Here is a 17,165-nt window from a genome sequence, read left to right as displayed (position 1 = left end):
CTCATCAGCATAGATTCTCCATTCTCTGACACAGATCACAGCATCTCCATATCTTCTTATTCCATATAATTTTTCTACATATTTTTTCTGTAAATCTTTCTAAATAATCCTAACATCCTAGAGATCTTCCTCTGAAGAAGAAGCCCATGGACTGTCCATCTGTGACTTTTTATGTTTTCTACATGACTAATCTACATTAATTTCATGTTCAAACATGCTTTGAGTAATATATTTCTGAATGCTTGAGACATTGGCAGTATGCTGTGTAGCTTACTTAACTTTTAACTTTCTAACTTCTTTTTTTTTGTTTGTTTTGGCATACCTACAATTTTGATTATTCCAAGATAGTATTCTATGTTGCCATGCTCAGAGAATAATGATGTTTTTTAAAAATGGGCTTTTTTTTTTAAAGCAAATAAGAGTTTGAGATCATTAAAGAACTGCAAATCACATTTTAAGTGTGATTCTATTCTGTCCTTGGCTCAGTTAATTGTCCATTTTCATCACTTGCCCAAGGAAAAGGGTTGATTAGCTATATTATTAACCAAATGTTATAATAATGTGTAATTTTATGCCCTTTACAATGATATGGTGGTTCAAAAGAGATTAGCTTTTTTGTTTGTGATGTTAAATTCAAATACAAATGGAATCTCAAGTTATGTTGACTTAGAAAAACACTAATTAAAATTATGTTGTGTTGTTAAATGTTTCCCAATAACGTGATTTGTATTGTATTGCATGTAGTTTGGCTTATATTACAGAATTTTGAGAATTCTGCAGTACAAAATGCCAAAAATAAATGGAATAAAAAAGATATAGCTTCAGACATTTTAAGGTCACTATTTTTTCCTTTTTCTCCCATGGAATATTTTTCTGGATATAATTTCCAGACCTTTCTCTTAAGTCATCTTTCTCTTGATAGATCCTTGTTAAAATGTGGCAGACGGTACTGCATATGATATTCTGGCTTTGATCAAATAGAAGGCTGTAGACTAATTCAAGTGGGTCTTTGCACTATATTTGTGCATCTTTATTTCTTCATTATACATTTAACTTTTGAACAAAATCTACTTTAACATTTAAAAAATGTTAGTCTAGATCTCTTTTTGTTTGTCTATTTATGGATATTTTGTTGAAGCCAATGTTGAACATATCATTGCCTCAAATCAAGCTTGTTAATCTCATCTAAAAACAATGGCTCTTACATGAGTTACCAAGCCAGGTATTAGCCAGCTGTGGGTTTGTAGTTTTGGTTTAAAAAAATGTTATCAGGACTCTTCATTTTTCTTAGTTACATTTTATCTTGTTAGTCTTGGCTAAAGCCAGTCCCTTTGATTGATTGGAATGTTTATTTTTTTGTCATCCAACTATAACATTTTTAGCCTCTGGTTTTCTGGAGATAGTATTATGTATACTTTTTATAGCTTCAAATTAATTTTGATTTGATTTGAAATAATAGTAAAAATGTAAAAGGCATCTTGGAGTACTGATTAAAAACCTTAATGTTAATATAATGACAATGCATTAAAGTTTTTAGAATGTTTTATAAACATTCTGTTTGAGCCCTTGTGAGGTAGATGATTAGGTATAATCCTTTTTTATAGGTAAGGAAACCAAGGCTCAGAGAAATTTGAATAATTTATTACTTCTCATGCACCTATATGCATGCACCTATATATGTGTCAGAGGTAGGATTTGGGCTGGTATCTTGGAGCTTGCAAGTAGTGTAATACTTTATCCATACTGTGCCACAATCCCTCAGGAAATTGGGTAGTTTAAGATATGGTTAGGAAGAAGTGACCCATGGAATGTGGATAGAAAGTTAGCATTGAAGCACAAAAATTATTATACATTAGCTGTATAATCCTGGGCATCTCAGGTAACTTCTCAGTATTCTAGACAGTTTTCCAAGACTGTCAGCCTATATTGGATAGATGGAATTTCTTAGTCCAGGAGTTCCTTAAGTCACATATTTTGTCCTTACGATGTGACCCTTTACCTAATTTTTAAAGGGGGAGGGTAGGGTTTAATGTGTTTGCATTGCCATTTATTAAAAAGTGCAGTTTATTAGATTCATGAAATCATCATGAGATAAGTAATTAAGAGTCAATAGCTGAAAACAAAGAAAATTATCCAGTACTCATTGGTCCTAGGATATGTTATTTGAGTTAGTGAATAGGGAACCGTGGTAGTGAAAATAAGGAGAAATAAGGAGAGTTTAGTTATAGGAAGAGAATCTACATTAAGATCAGAAGTTCAGTGTTTGTATTAGGTATTTTGTATTAGCACAGACATATATTGAGGTGGGAGAGAGACTAGCTTTCAAAAACCCCAAACTTGCCTCTTTTCTAACCTGCAGTGGCCAAGGAAGAATGAAGTAGTTCCAAATTCTGAAACCCAAAAGAAGTTAGAGGATTTTTCAAGGCCATTGTCAGTGGAAATGAATTTTTAAATGGGAAGAAGGGGATGATGTATAGAATGGAAATATCCATAATTTAAGTACTGGAGGAATGATTGCCAAGGGTTAAGACAGCAGTTAGACAGCTGAAATCATAGTTCTTTTAGAAATGAACCAATATCAGAGTCAAACTTAGCAAATTAGGCCATGCTGAATGAGGACTAAAAGGTATTGGCCTAGTCCCTTGAGACTAATGTTTATTAATAAAAGGTTTAAAGCATGTGAAAATTGAATGATAAACCCTTTACTCTTTTCACTGGTTTTATCTGTCTTCTGTCACAGTTGTATGGTTGCCCATGCAACGAATGCTTTGTTAACAAAAAAATAGAAATAGAAGGAAATGTATGTTTTTTTAGCTTCAGGCTCCTGGATTTAAGGACTCAAGGAAAATGAGGGTAAATAATGGTGGTAAAAACCTAGTGGATTGTACTAGCCAACTGGATTCTGAGTTGATTCTTAACAAAGTAAGGTGCCTTCATGTGAGAGAGGCTTCTAGGAGAGACAATAGAATTCCTTGGAAGAAATTGGCCATTTATAACACAAAAAGTTAATAAGTTTCAGGATGGATAGAAAGGCCTAGATGAGTCCTGGTAGCTTAGAGAGAATTAATGATGAGATTTTAATGTTCTTTATATTTGATAGTAGAAAATTATTTTATTCTTCAATCAATTGAAAGTTGTTATGGTCATAGTTGTTATTACATTTATTATGTCATGAAATAACATTTTGTAGAAACTGTAAAGAAACCTCCCTTAAAAATGAAGTAGGTTTTTAGTTGATTATGGTCTTGTAGAAAAGAAAATGGATTATTAGTTTAATCAATGGACATTCTGATATTTTCTCCTTTTGTCTAAATTTTTCATTTATAATACCAGTTAAGAACCAAAAAAAAGAATTGTAATCTGAATTATTATAAAATTGTGAAGTGATTATTGTGATTTGTTGGTGAACATGAGCCATCATTAAAAGTTCTTTTTTTTTTTAAATCAGGTAATAAGATAGACTTGGAAAAAGAAAGGCATGTTTCAGTTCAAGAAGCAGAAATGTAAGTTGTGATTTTCTTCCTTAATTCCACCACCTCAAGTATTTGAATATTTTGTTTTCTTTTTATCTGCAAAATTATTTAATATTTTATTTTTCCCCAGTGACATGGAAAAATACTTTTTAACATTAGTTTTTAAAACTTTGAGTTCCAGATTCTCTCCTTCCCTTCTACCCTTATTGAGAAGGCAAGCAATTCTATATAAATTATACACATATAGTTATGCAAAATATTTTCATAATATTCCTGTTGTAAAAGAAAAGACAACTTCTTGTAGAAGTTGGGATTTTAGTTGGGTTTTGAAGGAAGTCAGGGAAGCCAGTAGGAGGGAATGACAAAGGAAGAAAATTCTAGGTATGAGAGACAATCAGAGAAAATGCTTACATTGAGAAATAGTGTGTCTAGAACAATCAGGAGACAGATGTCATGAATTGAAGTGTACATGTCCAGCGCGAATTAGCCTTAGTATTGGAAGTCACTACATTGTCCATGCTTTGGCCTTGGTTGTTGCAATAGTGACAGCCATTTGATAGGTAGCACACCTTTTGGTGATGAAAATTTGTATATATGGTTATGAATGAGTTGTTATATGAAAAGTGAGATTGAAAGTTTTTTTTAAATCCCTTCATGGAATCATGTACTTTCATAGTTGTAGGCTCCTAAAAGGCCATTCAATTCAGCCTGTGTCTAAATAAGAACTTCCACATGGATAACAAGTTAATGGACTACTAATGTGAAATTGAATTGAAATATCAGCTTTGATTCATATTTGTTATTTTGGAGTATATTAAGATAGCTCAAATTAAATATGGAATAATTTGAATACCACATAAGACTTGGAATTTTTTTGACTTAAAATTTTTGGCATCTCGTAATTGAGTTAATCTTTTTTTCTAGGTATTCAGAATCAGTGGGAGCAAAGCATTATCATACTTCAGCCAAACAAAACAAAGGAATTGAGGAACTTTTTCTTGATCTTTGTAAAAGTAAGTGCCTTTAGATTGATCATGTTTAGAAATAAATTGCTCTTATTAACAATATCCCCTCAGATTGGAGAAATGAAAGTCAATCTTAGCTTATATGGTAATGCTTCTTTTGTAAAGAAGTTTAATTTCTGTGCTTTTGTTAAAAAAAAAATCAGGTATGGCTTCCATTTGAAAGGAAAAGAAAGTATAGTATTTAATGTTTATTGATTCCTTTACACATTTTAGATTTTGTGCTTAAGTTTGTTGTCATAAACATTTTTTCCAATATAGTTCTCCTTATCTTGTTAATTTTTTTTATTATGTAGAATTTTTTATTTAATTGTATCAATTTTTTTCCATGATAATTTTTTTCTGTTTAAAAAATTACCTAATTTCCATACTTGATCACTATAAATAATATTCAAATTCCTTTTAGTTTTTTTATTGAAAAAAAAAAGTTTAGCAAAGTTCATGATCCTTCTGGGATTTTTTTGTGGTTTAATTTTTTTTTTCCCATGTAATCAGTCAGTTCATTACAAAAGTTAATAATCATGCCCTTGATAAACAAGAACATTCTTAAGAATATGACCAGAGCATTATTAGACAAAGCTATTTGTTTGGATATTTATAACATTACTTTGTAATTATAAAACTGGAAATCACCTAATTGTCCAATAATAAGGTAATGGTTGAAGAAATTGTAGTTTATAAATGAAATGGACTCTATAATGCATTTAATATAAGTAAGTAGGAAAAACAGTCACTGGGGCATAGTGGGTAAAAAAAAAGCTGGCTTCAAAGCCAGGAAGACCTAATTTCTGACATCTTTTCTTTTTTTGATTTTTCAAATTGTGAGTCTGTAAAGCAAGTCATTTAAAACTTCTTTTGACATTCTGGCAACTCAAGACTTGCAAAGACTTGATGCTTATCTTGAGGTTCCCTACATGAATGAAATTACTGATTCAGTTACTGTTCCTAAGTAGGAATCAAAAAGAAATCATGAAAGAACTTGGTGAAATAATAGGAACCAGAAAAACAGAATAAGAAGTAGTTTTTTTAATGAATAAGAATATTCATTAAAACCTTATAAAAGAAGTCTGCAGGTACAAAGGGACAAGAAAAATGATGAGAAACTTGGAGATAGCAATAATAAGACTCATGATCATGCCTAATTTTTATTTTCCATAAGTTTAATAAACTAATCTTTTATATATTTCCCTCTTATAGAATGGGAGGAATGTCTGTTGAAATCCACAGGTCTTTTCCTTTATTTACATAAATCAGATAGTTCTGTTGTAAAACGAAATACTTTTGTAAAAAACATAGACTAACTGGGCATTTTCACAGTCCAGTAGACTTGGCTGTTTGTTTTGTTTAATTATATGTGTTTATGTTTTGTTTTGCTTTTTCTTTCTCAGTGGGGAGAGGTAAGAGGGAAAGAAGACAGATCTTTAAAATAAAAATAAAATATCATTTAGTTAATAAAATAAAATAAAAATCTTCATGCTCCAGGCATCTCTAAAGGTGTAAGTTAGAGATTTATATTAATAGATAGAATTTGCTCACCAGGAGTTCCTTGAAATGGAATTATAGTTCTATTTTTTCCCCTACTACATGGCAAGTTCACCTTCACCATTAACTATAATCTTAGCATTTTTAAAAGACCAATGTTAGACATTTTGATTTTCCCAAGTAAAATAGTTCATTTTTGTTTTTCAGTATTTAATATCATGACTACTAGTCTACATAGATCTTGGTTGATAGTTTAAAGATGCACAAAACTCATTATAACTAGACATTTGACATTTAATTTTTATTACATCTTGGTACCACTTAGTTTTTCTGAGTTGGGAGTGTTTCACTATAGCCACTTTTTAACAAATGGTTGAGTTAAATAAGTAATTTAAAAATTATCTAACATCAGGATATTAATATCATAGAAATATCTTTTGAGGCTTGTTAGAGAAAATTGGAAGGCAGCTTCTTAAAAGTTTGTTTTTTTTCCTCAGGAATGATTGAAACAGCTCAAGTGGATGAGAGAGCAAAAGGCAACGGTTCCAGTCAGCAGGGAGCAGCTAGACGGGGTGTACAGATCATTGATGATGAGCCACAGGGACAGAGCAGTGGAGGATGTTGTTCTGGATAACTATTCTCTTAAAGAAAATTCTAAAAAAACAAAAACAAAAACAAAAAAACACCCCAAGAAAACAAAACTGTGGATCATTGCCCCCAATATGAAGACTGCCATATTCCAAATCACATTCTTTTACCAATGGAGTTATAGAATTAACAGTATTTTAAACTTACATTTATAACACTGCAGAGACCTTAAGTGCTAAACTAGTGGAGTGTGTGACAAGAGAATTGGCGTTTTCTACAGCGTTTAACAAAGCAATTACCAATGGCCTTTTTATATATATTTTTTTCCTTTAGTAAGGAATAATATGCATGTAGAAATATTAAAGGCTTCATTTATATTCTTTTAAATCAAATCATTATTTAATAACTTATATATGTTGTTGGAATGGTATACATTTTTGCAGCCCTTTGTATTTTGTGGTAAGTTGTGAATTGTATCACTTCTAAACAGCAAATTGATTTCTTTTTATTAGCAGATACCTGAAGTACTATTTTTGCAGGGTTAGCAAAAGCCCATAACTGTCAACTACTTTGATATATTCTATATTCATCCTGTATGCTGAGCTGGTAAAATACATTGTAAATTAGATATTAAATATTTTATCTGCTTTTACAAGTACAGGTGCAGAAACATGTACAGTAGTCTTGTCAATGACTGTAAAGTGAATTAACATTTGATGGATATGCATAAGTTTTTGATTCTATAGTCTCAATATGGGTCATTTCCTCCTTCACCCTTAAGTCTTCACAGAGAAGAGGGTTTTAAAAACTCACATTTTACTTTACTTGAATTGCTGCTGCTGTTTTTTGCCACATAAAAATGCCTCTTTCAAACCCTTTCTAATAAACAGCATTTTGTTCTGTTGTTGAAAAGAAAGGATGATGACCTCTGCTGATTCTGCTGTAGAATGATTACTAGAAATGTTTGGAGCATGTTGATCCTGTCACTTTTGCTTTGGCTTCCCCTTAAGCTTTATATACAACTTGTCTGTGGGCATGGAACAAGAATGTAACCCCTCTTTTTTTCCCAGTAACAGTCACTAACCTACCAAATTCATCTCCTGAGGCCGCACTTTGAAGTTTTTTGTGAGCAAGTTCTATAAGGAACTATAAGAACTCCTGTTCTAGTCTCTGAGTTTGTTATGGTAGTTTCATATAATGTGGCATAATGAACACTGGAAAGAATTTATTATAAAATTTATATTCTTGCACACTTTGTAAATGAATCCCACTTTAGTAGGTTTTCTTTTGAGGGGGGAAATAAAATTATTAAGACATGTTTATTTTAATAGATTGAAGCAATACTGCACACAGAAGGAACACAAATTGTGGAAATTAACTAATTGTTGTGTTCTGATATTTTTTCCATATCTGTTATGCTTGGAAAATGAGTAAATATGTCTGAGAAAGTGGAATGGTCCCTGGATTTACTTCTCATAATAATCAGTCAGATAATTAGATAAGTGGAGGATAGAATGATTGTATAAAGTATGGTTGTCTTTTCAAGTGGATGAGACTAGGCTTAGGGCCTTTGGTATCGTTAAGTCACAGTTTTGCCAATTAAGTCAGTATCATATCTGAAAGAGTGGATTTTCTCATTTCAGAGTCCACAATCTTCTCGAGGATATTTGGGAGGGAGGAGGTAAATGAAAGTGCTTGAAATGAATAAGCCTGCATTCTTATGAGAGTGGAAAGCACTTTGCCTCTTCATTTCTTTTATCTTTTCTGGGCTAGTGACTTCTTGTAGGGAATCCTTTTGTGTAATACTGCCTGCCTGTTCCAAGACAAACTTAAAAAAAACTTGGATGTTCAAAACTTAACCTGGAATAGATATACAATAAGCACTTTTGAGAGGGTGGGGGAGGGAGGAGGAAAGTGGAGTGAGATGTCCCTCTTTTCTCACCCCCCCCCCAAAAAAAAACCCTCATAATTTAAAAGTTAGTAACTTTGAATGAAGACAGGTTTGACCATTATTCCAAATGAAATATTGTAAAGCAAAACAGTTTTTAATCTTTATTTTTTTGTAATCAAGGCTTCTAATTTACTTTTTGATGAGTGGTTCCAGGAGATGCTATCATGGGTTTTTTGTGTTCTACAGGTAACAGTGCACTGTTGTCACTAATATCTGAGATAACTGATAATTTTCTTTACCCTACAAATAAGAGTTCTTTTATTTTTCTGTCTTTTTCTGTTTCCTTGTGTTTCTCCCTTTTCTCTTTTACTTTGTTTTGTTTCCCCGGGGATTAGCACAGTGCCTGATATATTACAAGGCACTTTAATCAAAGCAACTTGGTTGATGCTGCCTGTGCTTTAGGATGTACACAAATGCTGTTGATATTCAGAGATTAAAAAACAAAAAGGACATGTTTTCTGTCCTACAAACAAAATGGGATAGAATGAGAAAGGAAAATTGAGGAACTAATTAAAATTAAAGGGGTAGAAATTAATTCATGCTTATATTTATTCCTCTTTCTAATTGATTAATGTAGATCATTTTGTTCACATAATGTGAACTGGAAGAAGCTAGAAAAGAGAACCTCATAGATGGTCTATGGGCAGGACTTGTACTTTTTTCAATCATTTCATAGGCTATATATTCTATACAAGTTTCTCTCAAACATGTTAAGAGAAAGACTCATGATGTCTTGTCCTAATGGTGTGTGTGTGGGGGGAAAGATTCTCCTTGTTTGAAAACAAATGGAAAAACTCTGCCTTTAACTTAACCATATGCTGCAATATTGAACTGAATGATTTTTTTTTTAAGTTCTACTATTGTTGTGTGAAGTTTGTATGTTACAATTTCTTACTCCTTATGGCATATGAAAACCACTGTGGTAATATAAATAACATTTAATCCAAGATTAGTTTCGATAATTGTTGCTTGTTTTTATCTAGCAAATAATTAAGAAAAACTTAAATATTTATGGGGAATTATAGAAAAGAAGAAAAGGACAGAAACTGAAAATAATTTTGCCATCTTATTTCTTTTTCTTAGTCACTAATTTATCTTAGCATAAAATATGTAAAGAATGAATCATGCCAAGTTCTTAAGAGTCTTTTAAAAAAACTTGTTTGATGGTTTCTGCATGCATAAAAATTAACAGCATCAACCTCTTAAATGCTTCTTTCTCACTTCTATTTTTTTACTTTTTGTATATGAAAATCTTAGAAGTAAAAAATGAACACTATCTTGAGCTCTTTGGAGGAAAAAATAATAGATAGTAAAGAAGTAAATTTAACAGATTTTTAAGTTATATATAAAGAGTAATTTTTAACCACTTTAAATCATAAAGCATCTTTTCCTAAAGGGATATGAATGGCATTGTGTTAATGCCTGGAGGAAGCATTACTCAGATTTTCAACAGACTTCCTGATTCTGTCCTAGTATTTTGTTTACTTGTTTTTGCTCATTTTGTTAAAAAGTATGAACTGTGGTCCTTTGAGAATATTTGCTCAATTTAATAATACAGAACAGATTTGTTTTTTCTAAAACAAGGTTGTTAATCTAAAAATGAGTGGCCAAGAATGTATATTTTGAAATCAATAATGTGCTCATGATCAGACTTGGATTCCCTGTTTCAAGAGGAAAAATATACCTGTTGGATTGTACATTGGCTATTAACAAATAGATTTTGGTTAAAATTTCAAAACAAAGGATAGCATTTTATTTAATTTTTATTCAATTCTTTTCATAGAATCATGACACTACTGTTGGAAAAATCTTGCTTTCTAAATAAATTCAAAAACCCTCTATTATCTTGGTTCCTACCTTTTTCTAGTGTTTCACTTCATAAACTGAGCTACTTCCTTTTTTTAAAAAAAAAAGTAACTTTAAAGAACTTGAATGTGAACATTTTAGTGTACAAAGAACAGAAGAAGTGATTTTATGTGAAAGTGAACTTCTATTGTGTGATTTTAAAGTATATATTAAGTGTAGCACAATAGTATCAACTGCTCTGATAATTTGTCCCCTTTTGAACTCCTTGAATGTATTCTTTAAGTTTTTCATTGATACTCTCTTCATTACTTTTGTTACCTGCCAAAAGAAGCCCTACTTTGTCATTTAAGATTCAAACAAAACAAAGCAACCTACCCTATTCAAACTAGTTCATTTTCTTTTTTTTTTAATTGATAATAGCTTTTTTGTTTTCAAAATATATGCAAAGAGAGTTTTCAACATTCACCCTTGCAAAAGGGTGACCCTTGTGTTCCAAATCCATTTTATTTTCTATGATCATCTTTTTTTAGTTGTCATTGATAGTTTAAAAAAAAAGTATTTCTTTAATTTACAAGTAAGTCATAGCCATTTGTTACGGTTGTAAAAATGTGTTTTAAGTCTAATGCTGCTTGCTTTCCTTTGTCTTATTGCTGTAATTCTTCAACCATATTCCCTTGTGTTGAAAATCTATCATTAAAGGCCAAGTTAAGGTGCTGGTTCCACGAAGCCTTTGTAGCCTAATCCAAATTTTTTTTCTTAAATCTCTCATAGCACTTCTATGTACATATGCAAATTTGCATGTTGTTAGCCTATCAAATAGACACTTAATTGAACTTCATATAAGGAATTCATAGTATTGAATGGAAATTTACTTTAAATCATTGAGGTGATTAGATGAAAGATTTTTATTTTGGGTTTATTATTTCAACATTTTGACTGCCTACTATGTATAGAGTACCATAGAAGGTACAAAAATAGACATAAGTGCCTCGTTGAATTTATATAACATCACTTTTCTAAATGTATATTGATCATTTGCTCCCTTGACCTTTTTTTGGTGGGGAAATTTGAGAGGAGTGTAGGAACCTTGTATCTACTTTGGGATTAGGGAAAGGAGCCATCAAGGGACAGGAAAAGAAGCATGAAACATGGGAGGTTTGTGGGTAGATGCTAAAAAAGAAAACATTATTATTAAATAATTTTTAAGATTTTTAATTTGTATTTGCTATCCATGAGATTTAAAATTCTTAAATCCCTGAGTCTTAACTCAGTATAGACTGTAGATTACCCTAGAGTTGATGTTGTAATAACTGCTTAGATTTACAAAGCATATTCTTCACAATAACTCAGTGAGGTTGCTGGAGCAGGAATTATTTTTATTTTACAAATGAGGAAACCGATTTAGAGGTTTTAAGTGACTTGGTCACATAACTAGGAATGTAAAAAGTTTAAAATTGAATCCAAGTTTTCTGAACAGTCAACTCTAGCATTCTGTTATAGTTACTAGGGCAAATCAATCATCAGGTTGCATAAACTTTGAAAGACAAGTCACCATATTAATAAACTAGTAAAACTAGTAGAATGAGTGGAAATTCTGTCTATTATTATTATTATCCATATTATCATTATGGATATAGGAAAAGTAAACAACTTGAACTGGTAACTAACCTGGAGAAATTTTAGTGACAATAGGATTCTGTTGCCTTGGGGAAGGTTTCTCAGAAAACTTGAGCTGCTTTAAGGATTTGCCCTCACAGTTTAGCACATCCTTTATGTGTGTGGCTGAAGTAAGAGATAATGCCATATCATTAAATTAGAATAAATTTACAAATGTGCTACAGAAGAAGCATGCTGCTTTAGTGAATTTAGTGGTTTAGGAATTTTTATGCTAAGTTGTCTGGTATGTGGCTTGTCTCATTTCTATATAATGGTGCCTTCTAAACCTGAAAATTTTAAATCCTGACTTTTTCCCTTAAGCATTTAGGTAGATATGTTTGGCCAGATAAGAGGGGATTTCCAAGGATATCCAGGGTGAAGTTAGGAGTCTTCTTGATTGAGCATTATGAACTAATAGCGGTGTGTAACACAATTATTTTAAACAACAACAACATGAATGCAAAAAAAAAAAGTTGAAATTTCATGTAAATTTTTGTTGTTATTGAGTTGTTTTTCTGTCACATTCAACTCTTCATGACTCCATTTGACGTTTCTTGGCAAACGTACTGGATGATTAGCCATTTTCTTCAGCACATTTTACAGATGAAGAAATTGAAACAAACTGGGCTAAGTGACTTACTTGTCCAGGGTCATACTATTTTGACTCCACGCCCAGCCACCAAACCGACCCAATAAATGTAGCTCAATCATTTTCAGTTGTGCCCAATTCTTTGTGACCTCTTTTAAAATTGCTCATTTTTACAATGACATATCTATTTTCTGAAACCATCTTCTTGACCATTTCTTGATAATACAAAAGTCAATAAACATTTAAATAATAATAAATAATAAACATTTGAAAACTTTTATGTTTTAGAAATAGAACAAGTCTCTGCTAACAAAGTTCACAGCCTGATGGGAAGACAACATGCAAACTGTGTGCCCAGTGTGTTTTTCCTTAGTGATGTCAAGATAGAAACAGATGCCTTCTGTTCCAACTTTTCCCCTCCTTCCCCCCCATCCTCCCCCAAATGGCAGATAGACATCTATTTAGCATGTGTTGACATGTTAAATATATTAAATACAATATATGTATGCATATCCATACAGTTGTTTTGCTGCACAAGAAAAATTGGGCTTAGAAATAAGGTAAAATTAACCTGAGAAGGAAATCAAAAAGGTAAGCAGACAAAAACAGGTAGTGGAAATGTTAAGTTGTGGTTCACATTCAATTTACACGCAGTTGCTCACCTAAGGAAAAAATGCATTTTAAAAGCCATAAGTCTTTGTCTTTCACAGATGTTGCCTTGCTTGTCACCAAACGTTTCCCCAGCAGACATAATCCATTCCTGAATAGGCCCCTAGAAAAGTGATGATAAAATTATGATTTTAAATTTATTTCCTAACCCATTATATAGTTTTGGGATGCAGTCTGCAAGTCAACCTTGAATCTCCCCTCCCTAGTAACTGAAACTTCTAGTTACAAAGTTAGAAGAAAAAATACCTGAATTTTGTTGCTCACTACTTTGCTAGTTATTGCTGACTCTGTGAGTATGTGATATCTGTGTTACAGATAGATAATTAAGTCTAAAGAAGATGATGTAGAAACATTTGTTGAAGAAAAAATGAAACTTCCATCTTTTTAGATAGTAGGATTTTCTCTTTTTTCTTTTCTTTTTTTTTTATTATACCTTTTTATTTGCAAGATATATGCATGGGTAATTTTTCAGCATTGACTATTGCAAAATCTTTTGTTCCAATTATTCCCCTCCTTCCATCCTTCCCCTCCCCCAGATGGCAGGTTGACCAATACATGTTAAATATGATAAAGTATAAGTTAAATACAATATATGTATACATGTCCATACAGTTATTTTGCTATACAAAAAGAATCAGACTTTGAAATAGTGTACAGTTAACCTGTGAGGGAAATCAAAAATGCAGGCAGACAAAACTAGAGGGATTGGGAATTCTATGAAGTGGTTCATAGTCATTTCTCAGAGTTCTTTCGCTGGGTGTACTGGTTCAATTCATTACTGTACTATTGGAACTGATTTGATTCATCTCATTGTTGAAGAGGGCCACATTCATCAGAATTGATCATCATATAGTATTGTTCTTGAAGTATATAATGCTCTCCTGGTCCTGCTCATTTTACTCAGCACCAGTTCATGTAAGTCTCTCCAGGCCTTTCTGAAATCATGCTGCTGGTCATTTCTTACTGAACAATAATATTCATATACCACAATTTATTCAGCCATTCTCCAATTGATGGGCATCCACCCAGTTTCCAATTTCTGGCCACTACAAAGAGGGCTGCCACAAATATTCTTGCACATACAGGTCCCTTTCCCTTCTTTAAGATCTCTTTGGGATATAATCCCAGTAGTAACACTGTTGGATCAAAGGGTATGCACAGTCTGATAATTTTTTGAGCATAGTTCCAAATCGCTCTGTAGAATGGCTGGATATATTCACAATTCCACCAACCATGTATCAGTGTTGGAATCTTTACAAAGTGTTAAGCCATTAGAGTTGATAGAGACAATAATTATCTAATTTAGCATGGTTCAATATGATTGATTTGATCTTAGAAGAAGATATTTTGGGCCAGAATTTGAAACAAGGTACCAAGTACAACTGATAGAAACTGCTTGTTTTCATACATTTGGAGAGCTCATAGAAGCAAGAAATATTTAAGTACTCATTGGAGTTCACATGTTTGGGAGATTTCAGGGTTTAGAAAGATATTGGAATTCACGCCTCCCTTGAAGCTCTTAGGGCCAGAGAGCACGCTGGGAGATATCCCACAATCCCACTCTCAGAGAAGCAGCATAAATACAGCTCCAGTGAGCCACTCAAGAATTTTTACTTGGGAACATTCCTAGGGGTTGGAAAGGAGCACTCTGGGAAGAAGCCTACAAACCCTCTCTCGAAGGCAAGAGAGATTCATTGCATCTTCCACCTTGGTGCTGGCTGGAGTCTGAAGGACAAACCTTTGGATTTGGAGACATTCGGAGAGAGTTCTTGGAACCAAGCAGAGAGATAGGCCTCTGAGCTAACTGGGCTATATTGAAGGACACAATAAAAGATCTGAACTTTTTATCAGCTGACTGCGATTTTGGGTGATTATTTACTTGTAACAAACTAAAGCTGCCTCCAGAAAACCTCCCCAAGAAACCCTTTCCCTCAGAGAGAACCTTCACATTATATTTTAAAGAAAAAGAACACCACATATCAGTATCCCAGTTTTCCCACATCCCCTCCAACATTCCACATTATTTTTCTCTGTCATTCTAGCCAGTATATAGTAGTATCTCAAGAGTTGTCTTAATTTGCATTTCTCTGATTGATCATGACTTGGAGCATCTTATCATATGACTAGAAATAGTTTCAATGTCTTCATCTAAGAATTGTTCCTATCCTTTGACCATTTATCAATTGGAGAATGGCTTGATTTCTTATAAATTAGAGCCAATTTTCTATATATTTTGGAAATGAGGCCTTTATCAGAACCTTGGAGTATAAAAATGTTTTCCCAGTTTATTGTTTCCCTTCTAATCTTGTCTGCATTAGTTTTGTTTGTACAAAAACTTTTCGATTTGATATAATCAAAATTTTCTATTTTGTGTTCAGTAATGATCTCTAGTTCTTTGGTCATAAATTCCTTCCTCTTCCACAGGTCTGCGAGGTAAGCTATCTTATGTTTTTCTAATTTATTTATAATCTCATCCTTTATACCTAGGTCATGAACCCATTTTTACCTTATCTTAGTATATGGTATTAAGTGTGGGTCAATGCCTAGTTTCTGCCATACTAATTTCCAATTTTCCCAGCAGTTTTTGTCAAACTGTTCTTATCCTGAAAGCTGGGGTCTTTGTGTTTGTCAAACACTAAATTATTAAAGTTATTGACTATTTTGTCCTTTGAACCTAAACTATTCCACTGATCAACTAGTTTTTTTTTGGTTTTTTTTTTTTGGTAATTGCTGCTTTATAATATAATTTTAGATCTGGTACAGCTAGGCCACCTTCATTTAATTTTTTTTTTATTAGTTCCTTTGAAATTCTTGACCTTTTGTTTTTCCATCTTAACTTTGTTGTTATTTTTTCTAGGTCATTAAAATATTTTTTGGGAGTCTGATTGGTATAGTGCTAAATAAATAGATTAATTTAAGAGGTATTGTCATCTTTATTATATTTGCTTGCCCTATCCAAGAGCATTTAATATTTTTCCATTTGGTTAGATCTGACTTTATTTGTGTGGAAAGTGTTTTGTAGTTTTGCTCATATCCTGATTTTTCCTTGGCAAATTCCTAAATATTTTATACTATCGGTAGTTACTTTAAATGGAATTTCTCTTTGTAACTGTTGGATTTTGTTAGTGATATATAAGAATGCTGATGACTTATGTGGGTTTATTTTGTATCCTGCAACTTTGCTAAAGGTATGGATTATTTCTAATAGCTTTTTAGTAGAATCTCTGCATTCTCTAAGTATATCATCATATAAGCAAAGAGTGATAATTTGGTTTCCTCATTACCTACTCTAATGCCTTTAATCTCTTTCTCAACTCTTTATTGCCAAAGCTAGCATTTCTCATACAATATTGAATAGTAATGGAGATAGTGGGCAACCTTGTTTTACTCCTGATCTTATTGGGAATGGTTCCAATTTATCCCCATTACAGATGATGGCATTTCATTTTCAAAATATATACAAAAATAATTTTCAACATTCACCCTTGCAAAACCCCATGTTCCAAATTTTTCTTTCCCTTTCTCTCACCTTCTTTCCCTAGAAAGCAATAGTATGCAGTTCAATATATGTTAAACATGCAATTCTTCTATATATATTTCCACATTTATGCTGCACAAGAAAAATCAGATCAAAAAGGGAAAAAAATGAAAAAAGCAAACAAAAAAGGTGGAAATACTATGTTGTAAACCACATTCAGTTCCCATGGTTTTCTTTCTGGATGCAGATGGTGGTCTCCATCATAAGTCCATTGGAATGGTCCTGAATCATCTCATTGTTGAAAAAGAACCACATTCATCAGAATTGATCATCATATAATCTTGTTGCCATGTACAATGTTCTCTTGGTTCGACTCATTCACTTAGCATCAGTTCATGTAAGTCTATCCAGACTTTTCTGAAATCATCCTAGATCCTAGAACAAGATAGTC

The 17,165-nt window shown here is 32.4% G+C and overlaps 1 protein-coding gene across 1 annotated transcript in view; it reads left to right on the top strand.

Annotated features, from left to right (window-relative positions):
* RAB21 (RAB21, member RAS oncogene family) overlaps positions 1-10,357 on the top strand; it is a 36,046-nt gene extending 25,689 nt beyond the window's left edge. The window contains exons 5-7 of the mRNA XM_031938948.1: positions 3,449-3,503; positions 4,398-4,486; positions 6,475-10,357. Coding sequence (XP_031794808.1) covers positions 3,449-3,503; positions 4,398-4,486; positions 6,475-6,611 — 281 coding nt within the window. The 3' untranslated portion in view covers positions 6,612-10,357. The remainder of the gene's footprint in view (positions 1-3,448; positions 3,504-4,397; positions 4,487-6,474) is intronic.
* The last annotated feature ends 6,808 nt before the right edge of the window (positions 10,358-17,165 follow it).

The sequence above is a fragment of the Sarcophilus harrisii genome, chromosome 5, assembly GCF_902635505.1.
Source record: "Sarcophilus harrisii chromosome 5, mSarHar1.11, whole genome shotgun sequence".
NCBI classification, from domain to species: Eukaryota; Metazoa; Chordata; class Mammalia; order Dasyuromorphia; family Dasyuridae; genus Sarcophilus; species Sarcophilus harrisii.
Note: the sequence above shows the minus strand (reverse complement) of the source record. Positions and strands in the feature narration are given on the sequence as shown.